This window comes from Antrostomus carolinensis, unplaced genomic scaffold (genome assembly GCF_000700745.2).
Source record: "Antrostomus carolinensis isolate BGI_N321 unplaced genomic scaffold, ASM70074v2 scaffold20765, whole genome shotgun sequence".
In the NCBI taxonomy this organism is placed as follows: Eukaryota; Metazoa; Chordata; class Aves; order Caprimulgiformes; family Caprimulgidae; genus Antrostomus; species Antrostomus carolinensis.
This window is the reverse complement of record NW_010314524.1, coordinates 1-20,469: the sequence shown is the minus strand read 5'-3', so window position 1 is coordinate 20,469 and position 20,469 is coordinate 1. Positions and strand designations below refer to the sequence as shown.

Genomic DNA, 20,469 nt, shown 5'->3' with positions numbered 1-20,469 from the left:
TTCATTAAAGCAAGGGAACCCAGGCTTGTACAGACATTTTTGGTATGAATGACCAGTGGGCTTGGTTGTGAAGTGCTTATTGGGCTGACTTTTCAATAAAAAAAGTGGCTGAAAAGACATGCAGAATTATTCCCAGCTGTAACTTAGCAGTGAATGCCATACTCCTCAATCCACAGCCCTACTGGTTTATTACTGTTCTGAGACCCGGCAACATGTGTTGCACAAAGCCGGCTGCTTGTATTTGTTTTTGTAAAAGCTGATGCACTCGCAAGATTAAATACCTTTGGAAGCTTAAAAACCAGCCCAAAACCTCCACTAGAAATGCAGAGAAATTCCTCAGAACAGGAAGGGAAGATTGCTGCCTGCTCTATACAAATAAACAGCACAGATGAGAGCTGTGCTCAGATCCTGTGAGGGGGAACTAGTTGTAGCAAAGAACAGGAGGCTTGCCCTGATCCACACTGCCTTTTAGATTCCCTGAGGAGAAGAGTCAATAAATGCACTGACACAAGTTGCCATAACTGACTGACAGCTGGACTAGTTTATAGCATCAGACTTGAACTGTATCTAGATGCTTTCACCCTTACCCACAGAAGAGCTCAGATTTTGGTTCTCATTTCCATACACGTTTAAACTCCAGGTTTGTAATCAGGATAGAGGGATGGGGACCACCCAGGAGTCACTTGAGCTCTTTTAAACAGATCCTCTCTTCTCCTCACCCTCCAGATTTCTTCTCTGGAAAGAAATTCAGTGACCCCATGGGTGACTAATGCTTGTCTTTACCTGTTGGTCTACCTGAGAGCACTCGAACAAGCTAGTGGAGTGGTGCACTGCAGAAAGGGTCACATGCTGCTGCAAGCACCTGATGGGCTCATATACATGTCCCAGGGGCTTCTGTGCACCAGCAGTGCTGTGGACAGACCCACACACTTCCACAGGATGTGCAAAGCTGTCTGAGATCAGGCTGTTCAAAGCCTGTCCAGGGACGTTGTCTCAGCACGTGGCAACTGCTACTGCTAGTGTTGGCTTCCCATGGTCTGAACTGGCCATGGGGACAGCTAGAACCACCCAACTCCTCTAAATCTCCTCCTATCTCTTCTATAAAGGCAGGGCTTGTACCTTTTGCTAGAAGTACTGCCTGTGGATGGTAAGGCAGCTCTCTAAGGAGTAGACATTAAAGAAATGTGTACATGCCAAGAGGTAGAAGGGGCGTATGTGATAGCTTTGCTTACCCTTCCTCCTCCAAAAGAGCTTTCAATTCAGCACTGTTGCCCACCTGCAAGTGCTGCACCTATTAGCTGGTGCCACCGCACACATGCTGATGGCAGAAATATCTGAACCAAGTGAAAAAGTATGGTGGAGGTCATCTAAGTAAAGGAGGAAAGAAGACAAATGCTAGTAGACAGTCACTTATTTAGAGGGAATTTGACCCATGTAAGGCTTAAAGAAGCAAAATGTCAGAAGGTTGGAAATTGATAGTAGAATAAGGAAGAAGTCCGGGCTCCAGGATTAACACAGGTTCAGGGTCGTGAAGCAACAAACAAAAAGCTGGTCCTTCATCCACGGAAGGTTTAATCACCATTCGCGTGCAGAAAAAAAGTGGAGCAAACATGTCCCAAGCTGCTCACTGCAGCAGCAGCAGGATGGAAAAGGGGGGATGGAAGGTGAATGTAGTCACAGCACAGAAAAAGCCACAGCAAGCAGTAGGTAAGAGCAGATCTGTGTAAGCCAGCATGAGAAGAGGGCCCACATGTGATGGAAGATTATGTCAAAGAGAAGGTAGAGAAGCAGCAGAAAGGAGAAGGCAGCAGGTTCCTCTGCGGCAGGAGGGTGGGAGGGAGCAGGGGGGCTGCACTCCTGCTGTGAGAAAGCAGCAGTGAGCACTGTGCAGAGCAGGTTGGAGAGAGGACAGAAGGGCTGTGCCTACAGAAACGCAGCTGCAGCCAGGAGGTGCACACTGAGATGTCAGCAGCCAGAGCGCAGGGGAAAGGAGGGTCTGTGCTGTGTGTCAAGGTACAGGTCTGAGAAGCACAGCCAGTGCATGGCCACGCAGAGTCCAGGGCAAGAGGCTGTGCTGGGTGAAAGGGAGAGTAACAACAGGGAAAAGCAGCAGCAAACACCAGAAGAGAGCTGGAAGTTAGTAGTAAGAAAGAAAAGCCAGGCATGTACAAGAAAAACCCAAGAGAAGAGGCTGTGCATAGAGGAAAGCAGAAGTAAGGGCATGGGGTGAACTGGCCTGAAAGCAGGGAGGCAGGGGACACCCCTGGAATGGACAGGCTGCAGATAGCAGGGGGCAGGAGCAGGACTAGAAAACTTGCTCAACAGAACAAGCTCATGTTGAATAAATGTTTAATTTTTTTTTTAAAAAAGCAGGAGCTGTTATATCACCCAGAGGAGGCACAGACTGGAAACATGGCCTCTGGCAAGAAGGTGCAGTTGCAAGGAGCAGGGTGGAGAAGGCTGTGCAGAGCAGGAACCAGCAACAGCCATGTGGCCGGGCCAGCCTGTGAGGGGCTGGAGGGAGCTGGCAGGGCTGGAAGCCGAGGCTGCCAAGGGCAGGGAAGGGTTTCTTCAACACTTGCAGAGTGTCCCAAATGGCACTGTTCAAACACTCGCACCGCCCCTCCTCACACAAGGGAAGGACTTAGTGTCTGTAGGAGGCCAAAGACCCGTAATCTAATTATTTACTCCCCCTAAAATATCTATAAAGAATATAAAGGTCTTACTTGAAAACTTTAAACAAAACCAACACTTTTTAAAGTAGGGCTTTTAACAAATGAACCACTAGAAGGCCACCATACTCAACGAAACTATGTGGTCCTTTTAAATAATGTTTTTCCTTGCCTGAAGGCTTTGCCAAGATGCTTATGCCAACCCCCATACCTTGGCATAGCCACGTGAGGAAGGTGTACCACAGGGATGGGATTGTGGAGCGGAGTCATCTTGGACCAGGTGAGGAAGGTTCATTTCTGTTGGATCATGACATGCCTACCCAAAGGACTAAGTGGCCCTTCATTGCATATTCTCCCAGAGAGCATAGTGAACACAGGACCCTTCCCACGCTGCTGTATCCCAGTGGTGCTGTTGGACTCTGGTCCCAGCGATGTCCCCAGTAAGCCCAGATCCAGTGACCTGGATGGAGGCAACTGTGAGAAGCACAGAAGTACCTCCTGGTGCATGCTCCAATGGAGCTGTAGAAGCCTGTGACTGACAGCAGCTCCCAGAGTATCTCACTTTAGTGATGTTTCCCCAGCACTCCAGACCTCCAGTGCAGGTCCAGTCAAGCCCAGGGAAGTGGTGGAGGGGTTGCTGCGCACCCCTACCAACACATGGGGTGAGGAGTGGGGAATCATGGAGCACGTCTCCATGGATGGGGGTGGTGGGAGGCACTGTGCTGTGGAGCAATGAGCAGCCTCAGGTCATCAGTGTGCTGCAAACAGTGGGGAATTTCTGCTTTGTTTTCCTCCCTTGCACCATCAAAAACCTGCCTGCTGCAATTGCCCCTTGGGACTTCGAGTGACACTTTCCAGTGGAGCTGAGGTAAGCTGAGATTGTCTCTGGGTTGCTGTCATTGTTGGTCTGGACAGAGGAGTGGCCCAGAGAGGTTTGTGTAGCTCAGCATGGGTTGCCAGCACTGCTGGTAAGCTGGGCATAGTGTGTTCATGCAGAAGCTCTCCTCCATACCCATGCCCTGTCTGGCTGTGCTATGGCAGCTGTCAACCGCTGTTTCAGGGAAAGTTTCCTACTGAATCTGAATGGCCCTTCACTGAGTCTCGTCCCTCCTGCAGCAATGAACTGGGACCTGTTTTTCCCCTTCTCTGGTCACCACCTTAATTTGCAGCAGTAACAGCGCTCTGGCTTTCCTAAGCCAGCAGTAGGAGAAGGAAAAAAAAAAAAAAAGCATCTCCAACAGTTCCTCGGGGCATATTTTTCCAAAACCAAACTTTTGCCCATGTGCAGAAAGGAGAACACCAGCCCTAATGCTTCTTTAAGCCTTACACAGAGGGGATTACTATACAGACACTCCCACACACATGAATTTGGAGGATCCCAGCAGCCTGGGATCACTACACTTCCTTTCCCAAAGACTCCCAAAACTAGGTCACTTGTTCAATGCCACTATTTTTAAAGTTAGGAGAAGACAGTTTTCCTCAGCTTAAACAAGAAAAAGACCAAACATCAAACTCTGGAAGGGATGAAAACAGGGCAGGGGCTCCATACCCCGAGGGGCACAGCAGACAGCAAGTGTCCTATAAACTGGCTTCAGCACCTGAAGGCAGACACCACCCGCTGCCAGATCACTGTGGTTTGGGCTGGAACTGACATGATGCCTATTCTGGGCACAAGCACTGGTTCTCTCATCCTAAAATAAGTTCAAAGCTTTCAGATAAAATATTCTAACACACTGTCAGACAGTCCTGGCACAAAATGCCCAGAACTGATTAAAAACCTTCCCATGCTGAAAAGGGAAGACTAGGAAGGGGGCTCAGTTCTGCCACCTCTTTACTGATGTTAATGGACCCTCATTAGAGTCCTTAGTTGTCCAACGTTTGGAGGATGCCATCTGAACTCTTGGGGTTCTCCCACAGGACAACCCATGGAGGTTCTCTACGGCATCTTCCTATCCAAAGGCCTCCTCCAATGCTCTGCAGCAGCAGCACATCTGGTACACTGCAGTAGAAGGCCATGAGAACAGCCTTCATTTAACTTCTTTTCTTTTTCTTCTTTTTTTTTTTTTCTTTTTTTTTTTTTTTTAATTTTATGAGGGGTGCTGCTCCCAAGGCCTTGGGTGGGCTGCTATAGTCAAGAGGCATTCATGAAAGAGATGAAGTAAAACACTGAAAAGCCAATGAATGTTAGCCATGCTCTGCAAAAATCAAGATTGTCTTCATACCTTAAAATCTAAATTTTACAAAGTGATCCTCAGAGCCTCCACTTAGAGATTTAAATTATCCTCTCAACCTGTCAAAGTATGAAACTGAAAATATGAGTAAATACATATTTTAAAATGTATGTGAAAAATCTTTAGGCAACATGTCAGATGCTTCTATACAGAAACATAATGCTTAGCATAAAATATGATATGATACTATATCATATTATACCACCTCTTACTCTAACAACTAGAGATAGATGAATAAATTGTCGCCTGTGTTTGTCACATTGTTTTCGTAAGAATACCTGTCCCAAGTGGAGTGTCCATTAGAGGTTTGACAAGGATAAATAACTAGGTTTCTTAGTGAAAACCAGAATTAGAAAAGGTCTGGATTAGCATTTCTTGACTTTTTACTGTGATAGATATTCACTGATAACCTTGAGATTCCTGAAGCTGACAGTTATTGAAGTATAACCAGACTAACTCCAAAAGCTACAGTCCTAAATGCCTCAGCCCTAAAAGATGGGTTAGTTTCCTAAATTGCTTCATTAGATACACTGGATTACTAAAGATTAAAAATTAATACTCCTCTTCCCCAAATTCGTCTGGATTTTGGATAGTTTGAATATCTAGAACGATATTCCAAAGGAACATTTAAAAGGAAAAACAGAACACGAAACAGCTCTTTAAAAGTCTTGTAATCTCAGAACAAAGCACATTCATGATCTATTGATAAAACCAGCATCTACATTAGTTAAAAAAAAAAAAATCAATCACTGTAAAGGAGAGTTCATTCACAGTCTTTAAGAGAACATTAACAAAAAGTAATGACAATACAAACCAATTAACACGGATCACGGTTCTTACCCTGGTAACTTTTCACTAGTGTCATCTTGTTGTAATCTTCTGATAAAATGAATTCCTGAGGGAGGGGGAAAGAAAGACAAAAGAAACAGTGCTTACAGATGTGAAGTGTTTGAGAGTGTTTTCATTTGAATTTGTTACCAAGATAAGCTCTCCCTTCTTTGCAACCACAACCTTTTCTATACTTTTGCTAATTTTTAGTACCTCCATCTAAAAACCTAAATTATTTAACTTTTAAAAACTGCCTAAGAAACAATATCATGAGTGCTTCTGAGCAGAATGGTGGAGATAAAAGAGGAACTAATAAAAAAGAAGTCAAAAAAACTTACAAAAATGGTTGGATAGGAGTCAAAGTACCACAAAATGAGACACCTGAGATCTGGCATGTAACAAACACCTATTGTTCAGGCAGCCTCGGCTCCTGGAAAAAACCCATGTGGTTAAACTGACTGAGCACCTGGATGTTCCTGCCGCTTGTTTTGAAGAGGAGAGGTTGCCCAAAGCAGGGGAAACAGAGTGGCCACAACAAACCTCCTGCAACATCTCTCTGGGGAAAACACCCAGGCAAAGATTAGGTTTTGCAGCCCCTCCACATGAATTAGCTTTCAAACTGCTGTGAGGTATCTACACACGTACACCATGTACCCAGAGAAACACAAAGAAAAAACAAGGAGTGCAAAAACACATCATATGAATAATTTAGAGCAAACTACACAGAAACTCCATGAGCTAATCTACCCTGGGGACAGAAGAAGTAAAATCTAACTCATTTAATCTGGAAATAGGGTGAAAATAAGAGATGCATTATAAACACATGATAAGCTAAATTTTAAAGCATACAGTTGTGAAATATTAATGTATAAGCACTGTGCAACATGCAGGTGGAGAGGACTTGACTTCAGAAGCCTACAGACTACAAGGCAAATCAAATGTTTAGTGCAAAAAGAGCAGAAGAAGATATTCTAACCACCGAAAAGACGATATTTACCCACAGTTTCCAAACTGGAATAAAAAAAAAGTCACTGCATTTTCTGTGGGGTCACTGTAGGTAACCTGCACGGCCTTTCAGTACCAGGATTACTCTAACACATCGTATTTACTCCTTTGCACCAAGGTGGAGAGGCTACAATACCCATCTGTGGAACATCTACAGAACCCAGCTTCCAGGAAAACAACTGTGAGTTAGTTGAGGCAGCTATGTACTTTGCCATTTCTAGGTTTCTACTCGTAACTTAGTTATAAATACGTTCTCTTGAATTGCTCTAGTTTATCTTCCTTTCCTTAATCTGCTCCATCTCCCGTTAACTTTCCCTTGGCAGCTGAGGACAACAGTGAGGGGTGTTATTTAAACAGCAGTAACAAATCAATTAATTAAGCTAGATTTCTATACCAGGGCCACCTTAACTCTACAAACCACAGAACGGTAAAAGTCTGCTCTACCTCCCTAACTACTTACAGGGGAAGTGCTTTTCATTAACCACTGCCTGGAGAATGCTAAACCACCACGTGAAATGCTTTACTACAAAGCTTACTTGAACAACACCCTTTGCTCTCAATGCTAACTTTCTGCTGTTGTTACTTTAAGGAAAATGACTTCAATTGCAGCAACACATGGTGAGAGAATATGTCTGCCTTTCCACTTAAACTTCAGAAGAAACTTCTTTACAGTGAGGGTGACAGAGCACTGGAACAGGCTGCCCAGGGACGCCTGGATGCCTTCCTATGTGATCTCATTTAGGTTCCTGCTCTGGCAGGGGGATTGGACTAGATGATCTTTCGAGGTCCCTTCCAATCCCTGACATTCTGTGATTCTGTGATTCCCACCCATCTGGCTGTCCTGGTACTGGCCCAAGCCTTCCCTGTGGTGACACACAGATGCTGGTCATACGGGATGAAGCGTGTGGTTTGCATTCTTGTTTTTCTTTGCGTTTTTCCCTTGATAAATTTGAGGTGGCCATTCTGTTCCGTGATTCTAACAGTCCCACAGTTTCAGTGGAAGGCTGAAAATGCTTTTGAGTCTCTCCATTATAATACAGTGAATCAAACACAACTGCAGTCATAGGGTTTACCCAAGTATTGATTAGCTCTGTATGCTTTAATACAAACCACAGCTATGTACTATTAATATACTGCTACATCCAAAGAGATAAACAAACATAGTGCAAAATAAACACAGTTCCATTAACCTGAATACTGAATATAATTTTTTTTTCCTGAAGACTTCTTGTTTCTCATTTTCTTTTTTTAAAGCTTATGATAATTTGCAATGCATTTTTATGCTTTGCATTTTCTACTCTTTCACCAGGTCTTTTACTCCCTGCTCCCCTTTGCACTATCACATGTTCTTCCACTGCACTCATTCCCCTCTTTCTCAAGGCCAAATGTATTAGTTGCGTCAATAGACAGGTATTTTAGCACAGGGCACCTTGCTCAAGAATTCATGCCCTATTGCACATACATTGTGTCATCCGCACTACAAAAACACTGACTACGTCTCTTAAATGTTGTACCAGCAGAAACTGTTTTTTTTTTATCCTTCCATAGGTAGATGTTTTGCTCCTCTCAGAGCTGCTGATGCTCAGTTCTCATTAGGCAGCTTTTTGTCTCTTCTTAATGAGCTAGAAAGGCTGGGGTCACTCACACAACTCAGTTGGTGCTTGTTAACAGAACAAAGAATCATAGAATAGTTTGGGTTGGAAGAGGCCTTTAAATGTCATCTAGTCCAATCCCCCTGCATTGAGCAGGGACAGAAAGATTTCCAAGTCCTCTGTGAGCCCTCTTCCACAGGAAGGGCTGGGACATATCAGAGCACTCAAGATGGCAAAACCAAAACCCCTCTTGCCGAGATGAAAAACATTTTTTCTGGCAAGATCACTCTTTGGTCTTCAGAGGGTTTTTTGGAGCTATTTTACCTTTTCTGCCATACTGAAAATGTTAGTGATCGATTTTGACTGTTTCAGATAAGCTTATTATTACAACCACGAAAGCCTTCATAAAGCAGAAAGTAGTCTTGAGCATCTGAAAAGCCTGTCCAATCTAGTGTTCACTGTTGTACAAAAACTCAGCTATACCTTCATGGAGCACACCTCCCTCACACTGGAACATATACACTCACCACAAACTTCTCTTGAGCTAAGACCTCTAGGCAAACAAAACCCATACTCAGGTGTGCCATTTCAGAGTCCTTGGCCATGGGGCTGGCTGACATGGCACAGAGTCTAAGGAAGACCTGTGCCTTTCCAGAGCTGCAGGTGGATGCCAACAGATGTATCCCAAAATAGCACCAGAGACCTCTGTTTAGGCTAATGAATCAATTTCTGAGACTTAATAATCTTTATATACTAGGTATATGTTACCCATTCACAACCTAGTTCCCACCCCAGGGAATTTACAGTTTGTACTCTGATAGATGATGCCATTTTGTCAGCACACTGTAGATCTCCTTAAAGGCTTGACTTTGTTCTGTTAACACAAGTGACCGACAGCACTCTTACATCTTCTAGAGAACAACAAACCCATTTCAGAAATGGAAGAGAATGAAGACTCTTAAATCTACTGCCAGACCCTACATCTATGTCAGTTGCAAAGAAAGGTCTATAAAATCATAGAATGGTTTGGGTTGGAAGGAACCTTTAAAGGTCATCTAGTCCAACCCCCCTGCATCTTCAACTAGATCAGGGAGCCCCATCCAACCTGACCTTGAATGCTTCCAAGGATGGGGCTTCTACCACCTCTCTGGGAAACCTGTTCCAGTGTTTCACCACCCTCACTGTAAAAAATTTCTTCCTTGCATCTAGCCTGAATCTACCCTCCTTTAGTTTAAAACTATTACCCCTTGTCCTATTGCAACAGGTCCTGCTAAAAAGTCTTTCTTAAAGGCCCCCTTCAAGAATTGAAGGGCCGCAATAATGTCTCCCTGGGGCTCTCTCTTCTCCAGGTTGAACAACCCCAACTCTCTCAGACTTTCTTCATAGGAGAGGTGTTCCATCCCTCTGAAAATTTTTACATCATGATTACAGTGTTTTCACTTTATAAAGTACAAAACCTGTGAAAGGACAGAAACAATAATGTAGTTTTCTTGAAAAACAGTAAAAAAAAAAAGTGGCAGAGGGGAAAGGTGCACATCAGCAGGTAGAGCCTGACTCAGTGTCAGGTATAAAAAGTGCTGTTTATGGACAAATCTGTAAACACCTGCAAGATCAAATGATGTGGAAGATAAATTAATCTTAATAAGTACCATCCCCAAGGAAGAATGCTGAAGGGAGTGTCCTGTTGTCCTTGTGGCCCTTCTCAAAGTGTTTAACAGCTTCATCTAGATTCAAGCATAGTCAGCACAAAATAAATCCAGTTTCAGCTATCTGAAAAGTAAAACTCCCCATAAAAGGGAAGAGAGATTTATGCCATTCTGAAATGGTTTCTAGGGTAAGTAACAGGGGTATCTCCGAAGGCAATTCACCTCTCCTCTACTGTCTGCAGAACATAATGATTAGCTTTAACTAGGAAGCTAACTTTCAGATGGATTAAATTGGGTGAGGAGTCTCATTTTGGCTGTGGAAGTCTCCTGTCTACTGCAAGTAATAGACTTTCCTCTCTTTCTTCTTCTTGTGGTATCTTGAGAGACTTGCACCCATTAGGGCATATTTTTCTCCACTTCAGAGCAAGGAATTTATGACCATGATAAGGTCTTTTTGCTTCCAAAAGGGACCTCAGGTAATCCATAAGAAATACCATTTCTTCTCAAAAAAGTTTTGCATAGTGTAAAAAAAAAAAAAAAACCCCACAAAAAAACCAACATAGAAACTTTTTTTTTTTTTTTATTTAGGTACCACTGCTCTTCAAGCAAGATGTCAGACAATCTTTTGCTCAAGAGAATAGTCTACTGTGCTGCACAAATGTTTGTGCAGCCTTCATGTTGAAAAGTTAGAAAAGGTTGAAAACAATCTCTTCATCTTTGTAGAAGCAAAAATTATCACCCTGTTTCACAAGGAAAGGTGGCTGTACAAGCTCACGTCATGGTGGCTTTGTCTTTCTATCTTGATAATAGATAGCATTGCTGCCCATCCTTTTCAAAATGCACCAAACACATTTTTGAGGTGCCAGGCTTATAACCAAAATTCACACAGTTTACAAAAATTTCATGTAAAAGAAAAATGGCATTTTCTCTTTCTTATCCCATTTACATCTGAAAGTAAAAGCAGTACTTCCTTGCACTGCAAAAAGATTAGTTTGAGATCATGTGGCACTCTCATGAGTATTATACCAGTTTACAGCCCTTGCCAGGAGTCCTCTTCCTTCTACACAGTCAAAGAGAAGATGTAGAATGATTTTCAGCACTTTTTTTGGTCCTGCACAAGGGTGCTGGGCATTACCAGAAGTGCTAACATGGAAGAGCTGACTAATTCCCAAATATTTCAAGCTGCTCAAGTAAATTGCCTGTACTTTTCCTTTGAGGGTCGCTCAGTTAAAAGTAAGGGCACTAAGGTCACCTTGTTGCAGTAAGTTCTCTTATTTTGTGGTCGGTGTGCCCTGCTTGTATACTCCCACACTAAACTTATCATCATTGCTGTGCCCAGGAGGGAAAATTTATCCTTTCATCCAGACAGTGGTTGTAACTCACTTTCAAGTACCCAGAGATGTTCTCTAACGCCCCAGTATTGCTGGGACTTGAATATGGGGTTACCCTTGCTTTTCTTCCATTCCCATCTCCACCACTTCTTATAGCACATCACAGTTGTGGCTTCTCTTACAAGCCTTAGGTTTACTACAGAGGGAAACATTTCATTGCTTGTGGAAGTTTGTGGAGTGCATTTTCTGCACAATCCTGTACCACACAACTGCCTGCAGCTACAGGGGACTAAATCAAACAACATAGTCAAGCCCTTCCCCTCTCCTATGTACTTGTATCCAGAAGACTGGTAAAGAAAAGCTCAGTTTAGCAACAAATAGAATCTGCCTTAGACATGGCAATGTATACCTATAAGTACCCAAAGTCACATGTTGTTTTATCACCTGCACATCTCATTCACCTTCTTTAGCTTCAGAATGGAAAATATTTGACTCCATTCAGACTCAAGCACACTCTGACTCTTCAAGGAAAAACACCCCAGAAGACAATGGTCTCTTCCATCATGCCAGAGTATTTAAATACCTCATTTACAGTCGACTTTACATTCCTCAAAGGCCTGGTGGAAACAAAAGCATCTAGTAGGACTGGCAAATTACAGCTATTTCAGAGAGTGGGAAGAAGGGAATTTCAGAGGTTCAGGGAATTCTCTGGCAGCTGTCCCACCTTCTAGATACAAAAGAAGAAATCTCCTAACAAGCACAAAAAATCTCTGCTACTAGCCATTAATAGCTTTATAGGTCAAAACCTTCACAACTTTGATACAGCTCATAGGCAACTGTGATAATGGTCACACAGCCTTTCCCAAATGCCATCTTGGCTTTAGTGCAGACAGCTGCCCTTATGTCAACCTGCAAAACAGTCAGTCAGTTACAAAGCCAGAGTCTATAAAGGCAGAGTCAACAGCAGTAAAAATCTGAAATTATGGTAAAATGATCTTAAACTGGAAGAAGAGCCTATTGATGAGGCAAAGGTGAAAAATACCTCTCTGACCCATAACCCTCCCACAAAGTGATATAGCTCTTTACTCATTATCCCACAAGAAAAATCCAATTAATAAGGTCAACTGCTACTCTCTGTCCCAGATATAAAAGATAGATTCTTGTCTTAATACCCTGCTTCTTTTCCACAAACACAGATCTCTCAAGATGTTAATGAACCAAATCTTCCAGCAAGAAAGCTGCCAGTTAGCAACTACTCTGAAGGAAGTGAGAGGAAAACAAAGTCTGAACCCTGAAGTTTGGAAAAGCAGCTAGATATGGAGCAGAAATCCACCTCCTGCCTCTCAGAAGATGGGTTTTCCCCTCTTAATTGTTGCTTTCAGAAAACTTTGGTATGGTATGATTAACAAGGCACTCAAATTTAATAAAACAACAGCTGTTTTTCCATGTTGTTATTTTTCAAGATATGCAAATTAAGACACTTTGTTGAGCTGCCTAATAAATATTATAAACCCCACTCAATCTCTTTGTGGCAGTTGGAATTAAATTTTTAATAATCTGCCATTTTCTATACTACAGTTTCAGTTCCACTATTAGTAAAAAGTCTCTCTCCCAAACACTAGCAAAAATATCCTCACCACAACATCACACATATACTTCTCAAAAGGGAAGCATTTCAACTAGAAATCTTTGGATGTACTTACTGAGATTGTACCATTGTCTAGACCTATGGACAGCCTTCTGGTTTCCGGGTTAAAAGACATGCATGAACATGGAGCTGAAAAAAATGAACACGTTGATGAAGTTAACAAAACTGCGATTCTCATTTTCTTGAGGTTCTGGAAAGCCTAAAACTAGCTAATATGCTTTACAATGCTGTTCAGCATTTTGCCCCTTCTGATAGACAAGCATTTAAAAAAAGTGTTCTTGCAGTTCATTCAACCCTATCCTATTAGGACATGGAACAATGGCTATTTCTTGCTCCAGCTCCTTCTTTTTCTCTTACTAGTTATCTGAAAAAGGGCATGTCATACAAGACCAGTGCTGGTGTTTTGATATAAGAGGCACCTAACATTACCGTATAAATCTGAGAGATTCCTTAGCTGAATAATTTAGGTTTTTACATTTGCCTGAACTTTACTGACAATAAAAGAAAGCATTGTATCATATCAGAGGCTTGCATTCTATACCTGCAGTAAGAAAGTTAACCTGTAGGAAACAACTTATTAGACAATCTTAAGGACTGTTAGTCCAACTGTCCCCTACTCTAGTTTCACCACAGACAATACTATGACAGTATCACATACAATGGCTAAAATAAAAGACTGTATTGAAAACTAGACATTGTTTTATTATATTAATATTACCCTAATAAACAGCAGGATATACTTTTAAATGGCACACAAGTCAGTCATACTACGCTCCCTCAAGGTTGTGGCAGGGTTCACATCAAGAGTAAAACCAGAATTTTCTTGCAAGAATTCAAGAGCTATGCTTGGTTTAATTGAGAAACTATGAAGTTACATTCAGAAGGCAGGGACTGTTTTTAATGCTCAACACAGCAGCATGCAGCTGGGAGTCCTGCTGTCCCAACAGAAACCTTCAGGAATCATTTTTCAGCAGCAATTGCCAGCTGTAGCTAGGCGCAGGCATTCTTGCTCCTTCAATATGGCTAAGAGTGTTTTTTAAACCACACTCTTGTGATAAATATAGAGCACAGTCAGATGTGCTTTTAGTTCTGCTTTTTTTCCCCCCCACTTGGTTTCTACTCTCCATTGTGATTACTTGCAGTGGTTTTGTTACTGACAAGCTTGGAGTCCTCTCTTCTGCAGTACTGTGTATCTAGTATATTCTCAATTTTTGTAATGTTTCACCTAGGATTAAACAGTCCATAGCTCACCAAATCTTCCTCAATAGTCTAGTTGTCAGCAAAGCTATATAAAGAAGAGAGTCTATGTTGACTGTTTAACACAACTTTTCTACCTTCAGTATTGACTCCCCATTGAAACATTTCCTAAAGGACAACCAACCACAAGCAGAAAGCCTACCAGATCCTCATCCAGGCAGGCACCTCTATTTATTCCTTTCCTGGAAGGGTTGACTGAATTAAATCAAAGAAAAGGCTTCAGCTCAAGGAAACTGCCAGAAGGTAAACATGTAAATTAGATCTACTAACAGTGACAAAATTGATCCTTCCTATACTTCTCATATACTTCAATTATGCCTTTTGGATGGCAGTGCATTACTGTTACATTGAAGCTTCTAGGGCTGTAGCAGAATGAGACAGTTGTAGGAAAAACAGACCGGGGCGGGGGGGGAGAGGGAAGCAATTCTAAGTAGAATAAATATCAAATCCTTTTAAAGACACTTAATGCCAGAATGGGCATATTCTAAATATCAGCTTTTCAAACTCTAGACACTGTGCATACATTGAAAGAGCTACTAGTAACTCTGAGGGCAATAAACAGCTCCAGAGAAAGTCTCAGGTAAATTAGTTATTTGAAATATGCTTTTCCCAAATAGTGTGAAACACTTCAGACACAAAAGATGCAAGCAACTGCTTGACATGGGCTGATTACAAAAAAGCCACTTTTAAATTCCAGACCCGTGTGTACACAGTCATAGCATTGCAAAGATTCTTATTTTGCTATAATTGTTTTCCTAAGGGAATTCTTCAGTAACATATGCTCTCAGAAAAATCATTATGTCAGCACTAAAATTATGTCCACACTAGCTACACAAATGTAGTTAAAGTGATGCCAGTTGTAACAAGATTGTGATAGCTTATGCTTTAGTGAAAATATGATTAAATTCAGATACTTAAGCACTTAGGCTCATTAAGAAGAAGGGGATGGAAAAAAAAAAAAAGCAACCCACAACCAAGAAAAAAACCCCAAACCCTAAGCTTCTAAGGTGTTCAAGATCCTTTTAAAATAATAGCTAGGAAAAATAACAGCACTCTGCAGCACTTCTACTTCAGTACCTAGCTATGATTTGGTTTTAAGACTGGAAAAAGATTGATCTGAACTACTACAGAGGACAGGCAGGATATTCCTGATGCAGAATTCTAGCTGTAGACTTTATCTTAAATATAGGGCAAATAGACACTGATTTTAGCCTTTGGAAAATGAATTATGGAGGGGAAGCCCAGTTACATACTTCACGCTCTCAACAGTATGCCACCTCTATTAGAGACTGACAGAAGTGGAAGAGAAATACAAACTTTGTATCTGCAGTTTCAGGGACCCTTGGTTTGAAGAGCCTAAAAGTGGCACAATTTAAGGTTGAAGGAGCATGTTTGGCTTCGCAGTTTTTTTTACTCTCCTCTTCAAAGCAAAGTGTTAGCTATGAAAACCATCATAAGACAGACAGTGTATTATCTGCCTCAAAGACTGGATACTCCAGTGTTCCTCACTACAATAAATCCTTTACTCCATTCCACATCTGCGAGAGGGTTTTGTTTGGTTGGCTCTAGGTCTTTTTGGGTGGCTTTTTTTTTTTTTTGGCAAAGCTTACTTCTCTTGACTGCAATTCTTGTCCCTTTCATAAACTTGTGCCCACTAAGTTGTTTGGTTTTTTTTTCTCCTGTACAGACACTGCCCAAAAGTCATACATCTGACCATAGTTACACATTTATAATCTGTTGCACATGTACAATCAAAGGTACACATCTAACCACAAGGAGGGTTAACCTGCTTGTCAGAGGCCTGTTGTTAATACAGTTGTTGAGGCTATGCTAGCATGAAGGAGACACTTCAGCCAAGTTTCCAGCTTACCTAGTTTGCCGTACTTATCATATAACAGTGTGTATAACACCCACAGGTCTTTCTCCTGGGCTAGAGAAGATGATAAAAAATGTGGCCACCATGTTGTTCAGAATTTTCCACCCACAGAAACATCCATAGGCAGGGTGTAAAACTGTAATTGGGGAAATCACACCTCTAAACAGCACCACGTGTCCCTACATAGAAGGGATCTACAGTCTTGACCTTTTTTCCTGGTATTTAATGGGTTTCATGTTCAGAATTCACTGATGGCTCCATTTGGGTGCAGAACTTGACCAAGGAATATGGATGACTCGGCCCAACTTCGCATCCTCCTCACCTCCCAGAGCACCAGTGTTCAAATTCAGTTATTAAGGCTACCTGATATCAAATCATAAAAGAGTGTAGGTCATGCACCACCAATAACCAAAGTTATGAGTCATGCTAATAGTACATCTATAGGTGGGACTGCTACTCAAAGCTGGCTAAACAGCACAAAAGGCACCATCATGCCTACTACATTTTTACACTGAGAACTTCTGGGCAGTCATTGTTCTCTAGACAACAAAAACTAATATGAATCTAAAGTAGAGGATCATCAAAAAGGTGATCCACACAGAAACAGACAAAACGATCATTTCTAGTCAAGTGTAGACTTGTGCAGAGGCTGATCCAAAGCCTTTCCTACGATTTCCAAGCTTAAAGCCATGGCTGATAACAATGTATCTGGCATTGTTCTAGTCATTAATTATACATGATCATTCTTGAAACTGGTGAATAACACAGCATAATTTTAATATCTCATGTATCGAAAGCTTACCAGCCTTCTAAGTGAAGGAGCAGTATCAGGTGTTCAGACTTACGAAGGAGCTTTAAAATAGTCCCCTTTGAGTGGATCTGGATCTATTCCATCATTTCCAGTGAAGCTGTTATTACTGGCAATAATGCAGCCTTGCTAAGATCACAAGAGGACCTAACAAGATTTTAAAATGCCAAGTGTATGCAAAAATATCACATGGAAAAAGAGAAGCATCATTGACAAACTGCTAAAACAGTAATTTTGTAACAGTTTGGCTGGGGAAAGCAAAACTCTAAGGATAGGTCAAGGGAACTCAGGCCACTGCTGGTGATCTCCTCAGACTGACACATCATTAACTGGTTTCCAATACCTTTTAGTACAAAATCTTAAGCAGAAAGTACCTTTAAGGCTTGACATATTCTTATGAGCTAGTCCATTACCAAAGGAAGAAGAGAGATCCTCCTCTCTACCAAATTAGTGCTTCCTTAGAGCAGGCAGTCAAACACCATGGCCACTCTAGGGTCCCAAGCCAATATTGTTGCTGTGCTAAAACTTATATGTATTAAATATTTTACGTATCATGGAGACAGATGTCTCTTCCAAATCTATCTATCTTAGCTTAAAATAATTCTTTCTCCAGACAGTAAGAACACTGTGATGGGCCTTGCTAAATGCTCCCCCATCTGTGGATTTAAGGTCAGCTTCATAAGCTTTCCAAAGACGGGCTAACCCAGCACATCTGAATCTGACTGAGGAGCATCAGCACACCCGTGCTGCTGGTGACCTGCAGAGTTATACTGCTGCACTCAACCATAGAGGTTATGACAAACAGCTAGGGCTGTGATTTCTTCAACTCTCTCTCAGAAAAATGGACATTGATCTGCAGTTTCTTTTAAAGCATGAACACTCTTTTTGGGAGAGGAGACACATAGCAAATCATACTGGAGGGATCCATCAGGGAGACTTGGTTTTCCACATTTAACTGCAGGCTGATTCTGCTTCTTCACTGGAAGAGCTGCCTTCCCTGTCTAGTATCCTCTCTATCATAATAGCTGCTGCAGGATATTAAGTTCTTATCAAATAAAACCATTTACCATTGCACTCTAATGGACTATGCACATGCAGTAGGAAGGGCAGAGTGATTTATACTGGAGACTTACAAAGCTTTATGGCCTCCATTAGTGGCAAAATGCAAGACTACATTTTGAGTTCCCACATTTTTTAATCTATGTTTGCATTATATGCTTATCCCTTGCTAGCCTATCTGTATCCTCTGGCTGCTGTAATCCTTGATGTGTCTCAGAGGTGTTAGCATGCAACTTGGTAAAGCTTCACAGAAATGAAGAAGACTGTTCAAGAATAATATTTAATACAGAGTGGTAAACTTGCAAATGGTCAAAAACATGAAGCTTCATCAAAACCAGAGAGGCCATTTTGCAAATACACAGTATATAGAGAACAACTCCTCATACTTACATGGCATTGCATGGTATATGCTGGGCCAGTACTGCCCACTGTCTCTCTTCAGCCAGACACGAACTGTTCTACAACAGAAAAAACACAACGTATACGTGAGGAAGAATGAAAAAGGAACGTGAATGAAAACGAAGTGGTGATGGTGAATACACAAGACCTTCTTAAAAATTAAATTATTTTGCTGAGAGGAAAAATAAACACGCGAACTCCTACAGCAGCCTTATATATCAACCTCAGATTAACCTCTGTAAGGTGATGATAGGAGCCCGTTCCTTGGTTCCGTGTAGTACTCAACGTCTTGGCTGAACACATCACAACAGTATTTGGAAACTGGTATGGCTTTTTGTTCTTTGTCTTCCCCAAGGACTGGAACACCATTGTTCATTCAGCACCTCAGATGAGGATTTGGGACACTGTAGGTAGACCAGGAAAGCATGCCTGTATCAGCCCACCCAGTTCCTTGCAGAAACCTTCTCCCAGCTCTCAGGGTAGGCCTTGGTCCATCTGCTGCCTGTTGCTTCATTGTTCTGCTTCAGGAAAACCTCTTAGCAAGGCAATGAGGTTCTGAGATTTTCAGCTTCTGTTTACTAAGATTATGTTCTGTTTGTGCCAATAATGAGCTCTTCAGGTTCAGGACCTTCTCCTCTCCTCAGCGTACTCAAGAGTGCTATCAGATGCCTGTTGAGCATCAGGTTGGAGAAGCCAAACTCTTATCCTTCTCTGAAGATGATGATCAAGGAAACAGGCAGTCTAGCAGTCCTCCTCTGCCACATCAGTTTGGGGTTGCCATCCTTGAATAGGGGCACCTAGAAGCACACAGTGCTCCACACTTCTCCACTAACACATGAGTGGTTTCATCTCTGCTAGAAGACCTTCCCAATGTATCGCAGAATTACTTTTGCTGTCTCATAATCATATCATACTGGGAGCTCCCTGTCACTCAATCCATGCTCTTCAAACACTTGAGACGCTTGTTGATTATTTCCTGAGCAAAGGATCTGGACTGATGTACCATTTGGGTCATTAAATATTTATTATTTCAGTCCTCAGTGTCATCCACTTGTTTTGGTCCCATCTCTGAAGCCTCTTTCTAATTGAAGCTCTCTCTTAACTTTAGTTCATCAGCTAATTTCATCAAAACATGACTAGTAACAGCACCACCAGTTAATGTAGCAGGCAACCAGTAATCTCCTGCTTGTTCCTGTATAGCCCACTGTCATCTCAATCACAAACGACTGTTACCTGCCTTACTGTTCCTCAAATACTTATAATCTCCAATTTTAACTAGTAAATTTTCCATATAATACTGTATTCAACACATTACTGATTCACACCAAATGTATTAACCTTCTCTAGAAAATTTAGTTATCCAAGACAGCATTGTGTTAGCATAGCAGCACAATAGACTATAACCCATCACTGCCTTTCATTTCTTCTTTTCCACCAAAGTTAGTAGGAACAGTAGGTACAAGAGTGATCTAAAAAACTATTGTTAAACATAAGCCTTATTTTCCTGTAGCAAATCTATAACTTACACTTGATAGTATTAGGGAAAAAAAAAACAAGCAAGAATGGCTTTTTCCTGTTCATGAAACATGTGGAAATATAGCTTATGGAGAAGACTACATGGTCATTCCTACTGTTACCTCATTTTCACGGCAAAGTAGATTTCATCCCTTTTTAGCCAGTAAAAATTTAGAGCAATACATTAATACAATACAATATAATACAATATAAATTGACCTAAGACATTACATGGACAAATTGGGTCTTAACAGAGATATAATAAATATAATAAAGCAATTCAAGAACTAGTTATCTATCCTGCAAACTTCAAGCTAAGGGCTACGTGTTCCTGGATGGCATATATCTAAAATCAAGTTTCTGCTCATCCTGCCCTACATCCAAACTCACTTTTCAGCAAATAATTCAGAGACCTGCATATCCAGGCCCTACACAAGCTGCACCATTTAAGAAGTGTCTCAGGCATACACTTTGATAAGAGCACGTGGCTCTAAAAACTAGTATTTCAGTGGGTCAGCAAGTCCCACTGATACCATTCCGAGGGAACATACCCTTCTGCTTAAACAATGTGACAGAATCACAGAATGTCAGGGAATGGAAGG

General features: G+C 41.7%; 1 protein-coding gene across 1 annotated transcript in view; it reads right to left on the bottom strand.

The window, feature by feature from the left end:
- The window catches only part of LOC104518721 (WD repeat and FYVE domain-containing protein 2), a 31,850-nt gene extending 13,445 nt beyond the window's left edge, over window positions 1-18,405 (bottom strand). The window contains exons 1-3 of the mRNA XM_010167682.1: window positions 18,344-18,405; window positions 13,009-13,082; window positions 5,744-5,798 (exon numbers count right to left, since the gene is read on the bottom strand). Coding sequence (XP_010165984.1) covers window positions 5,744-5,798; window positions 13,009-13,082; window positions 18,344-18,350 — 136 coding nt within the window. The 5' untranslated portion in view covers window positions 18,351-18,405. The remainder of the gene's footprint in view (window positions 1-5,743; window positions 5,799-13,008; window positions 13,083-18,343) is intronic.
- Between the last annotated feature and the right edge of the window lie 2,064 nt (window positions 18,406-20,469).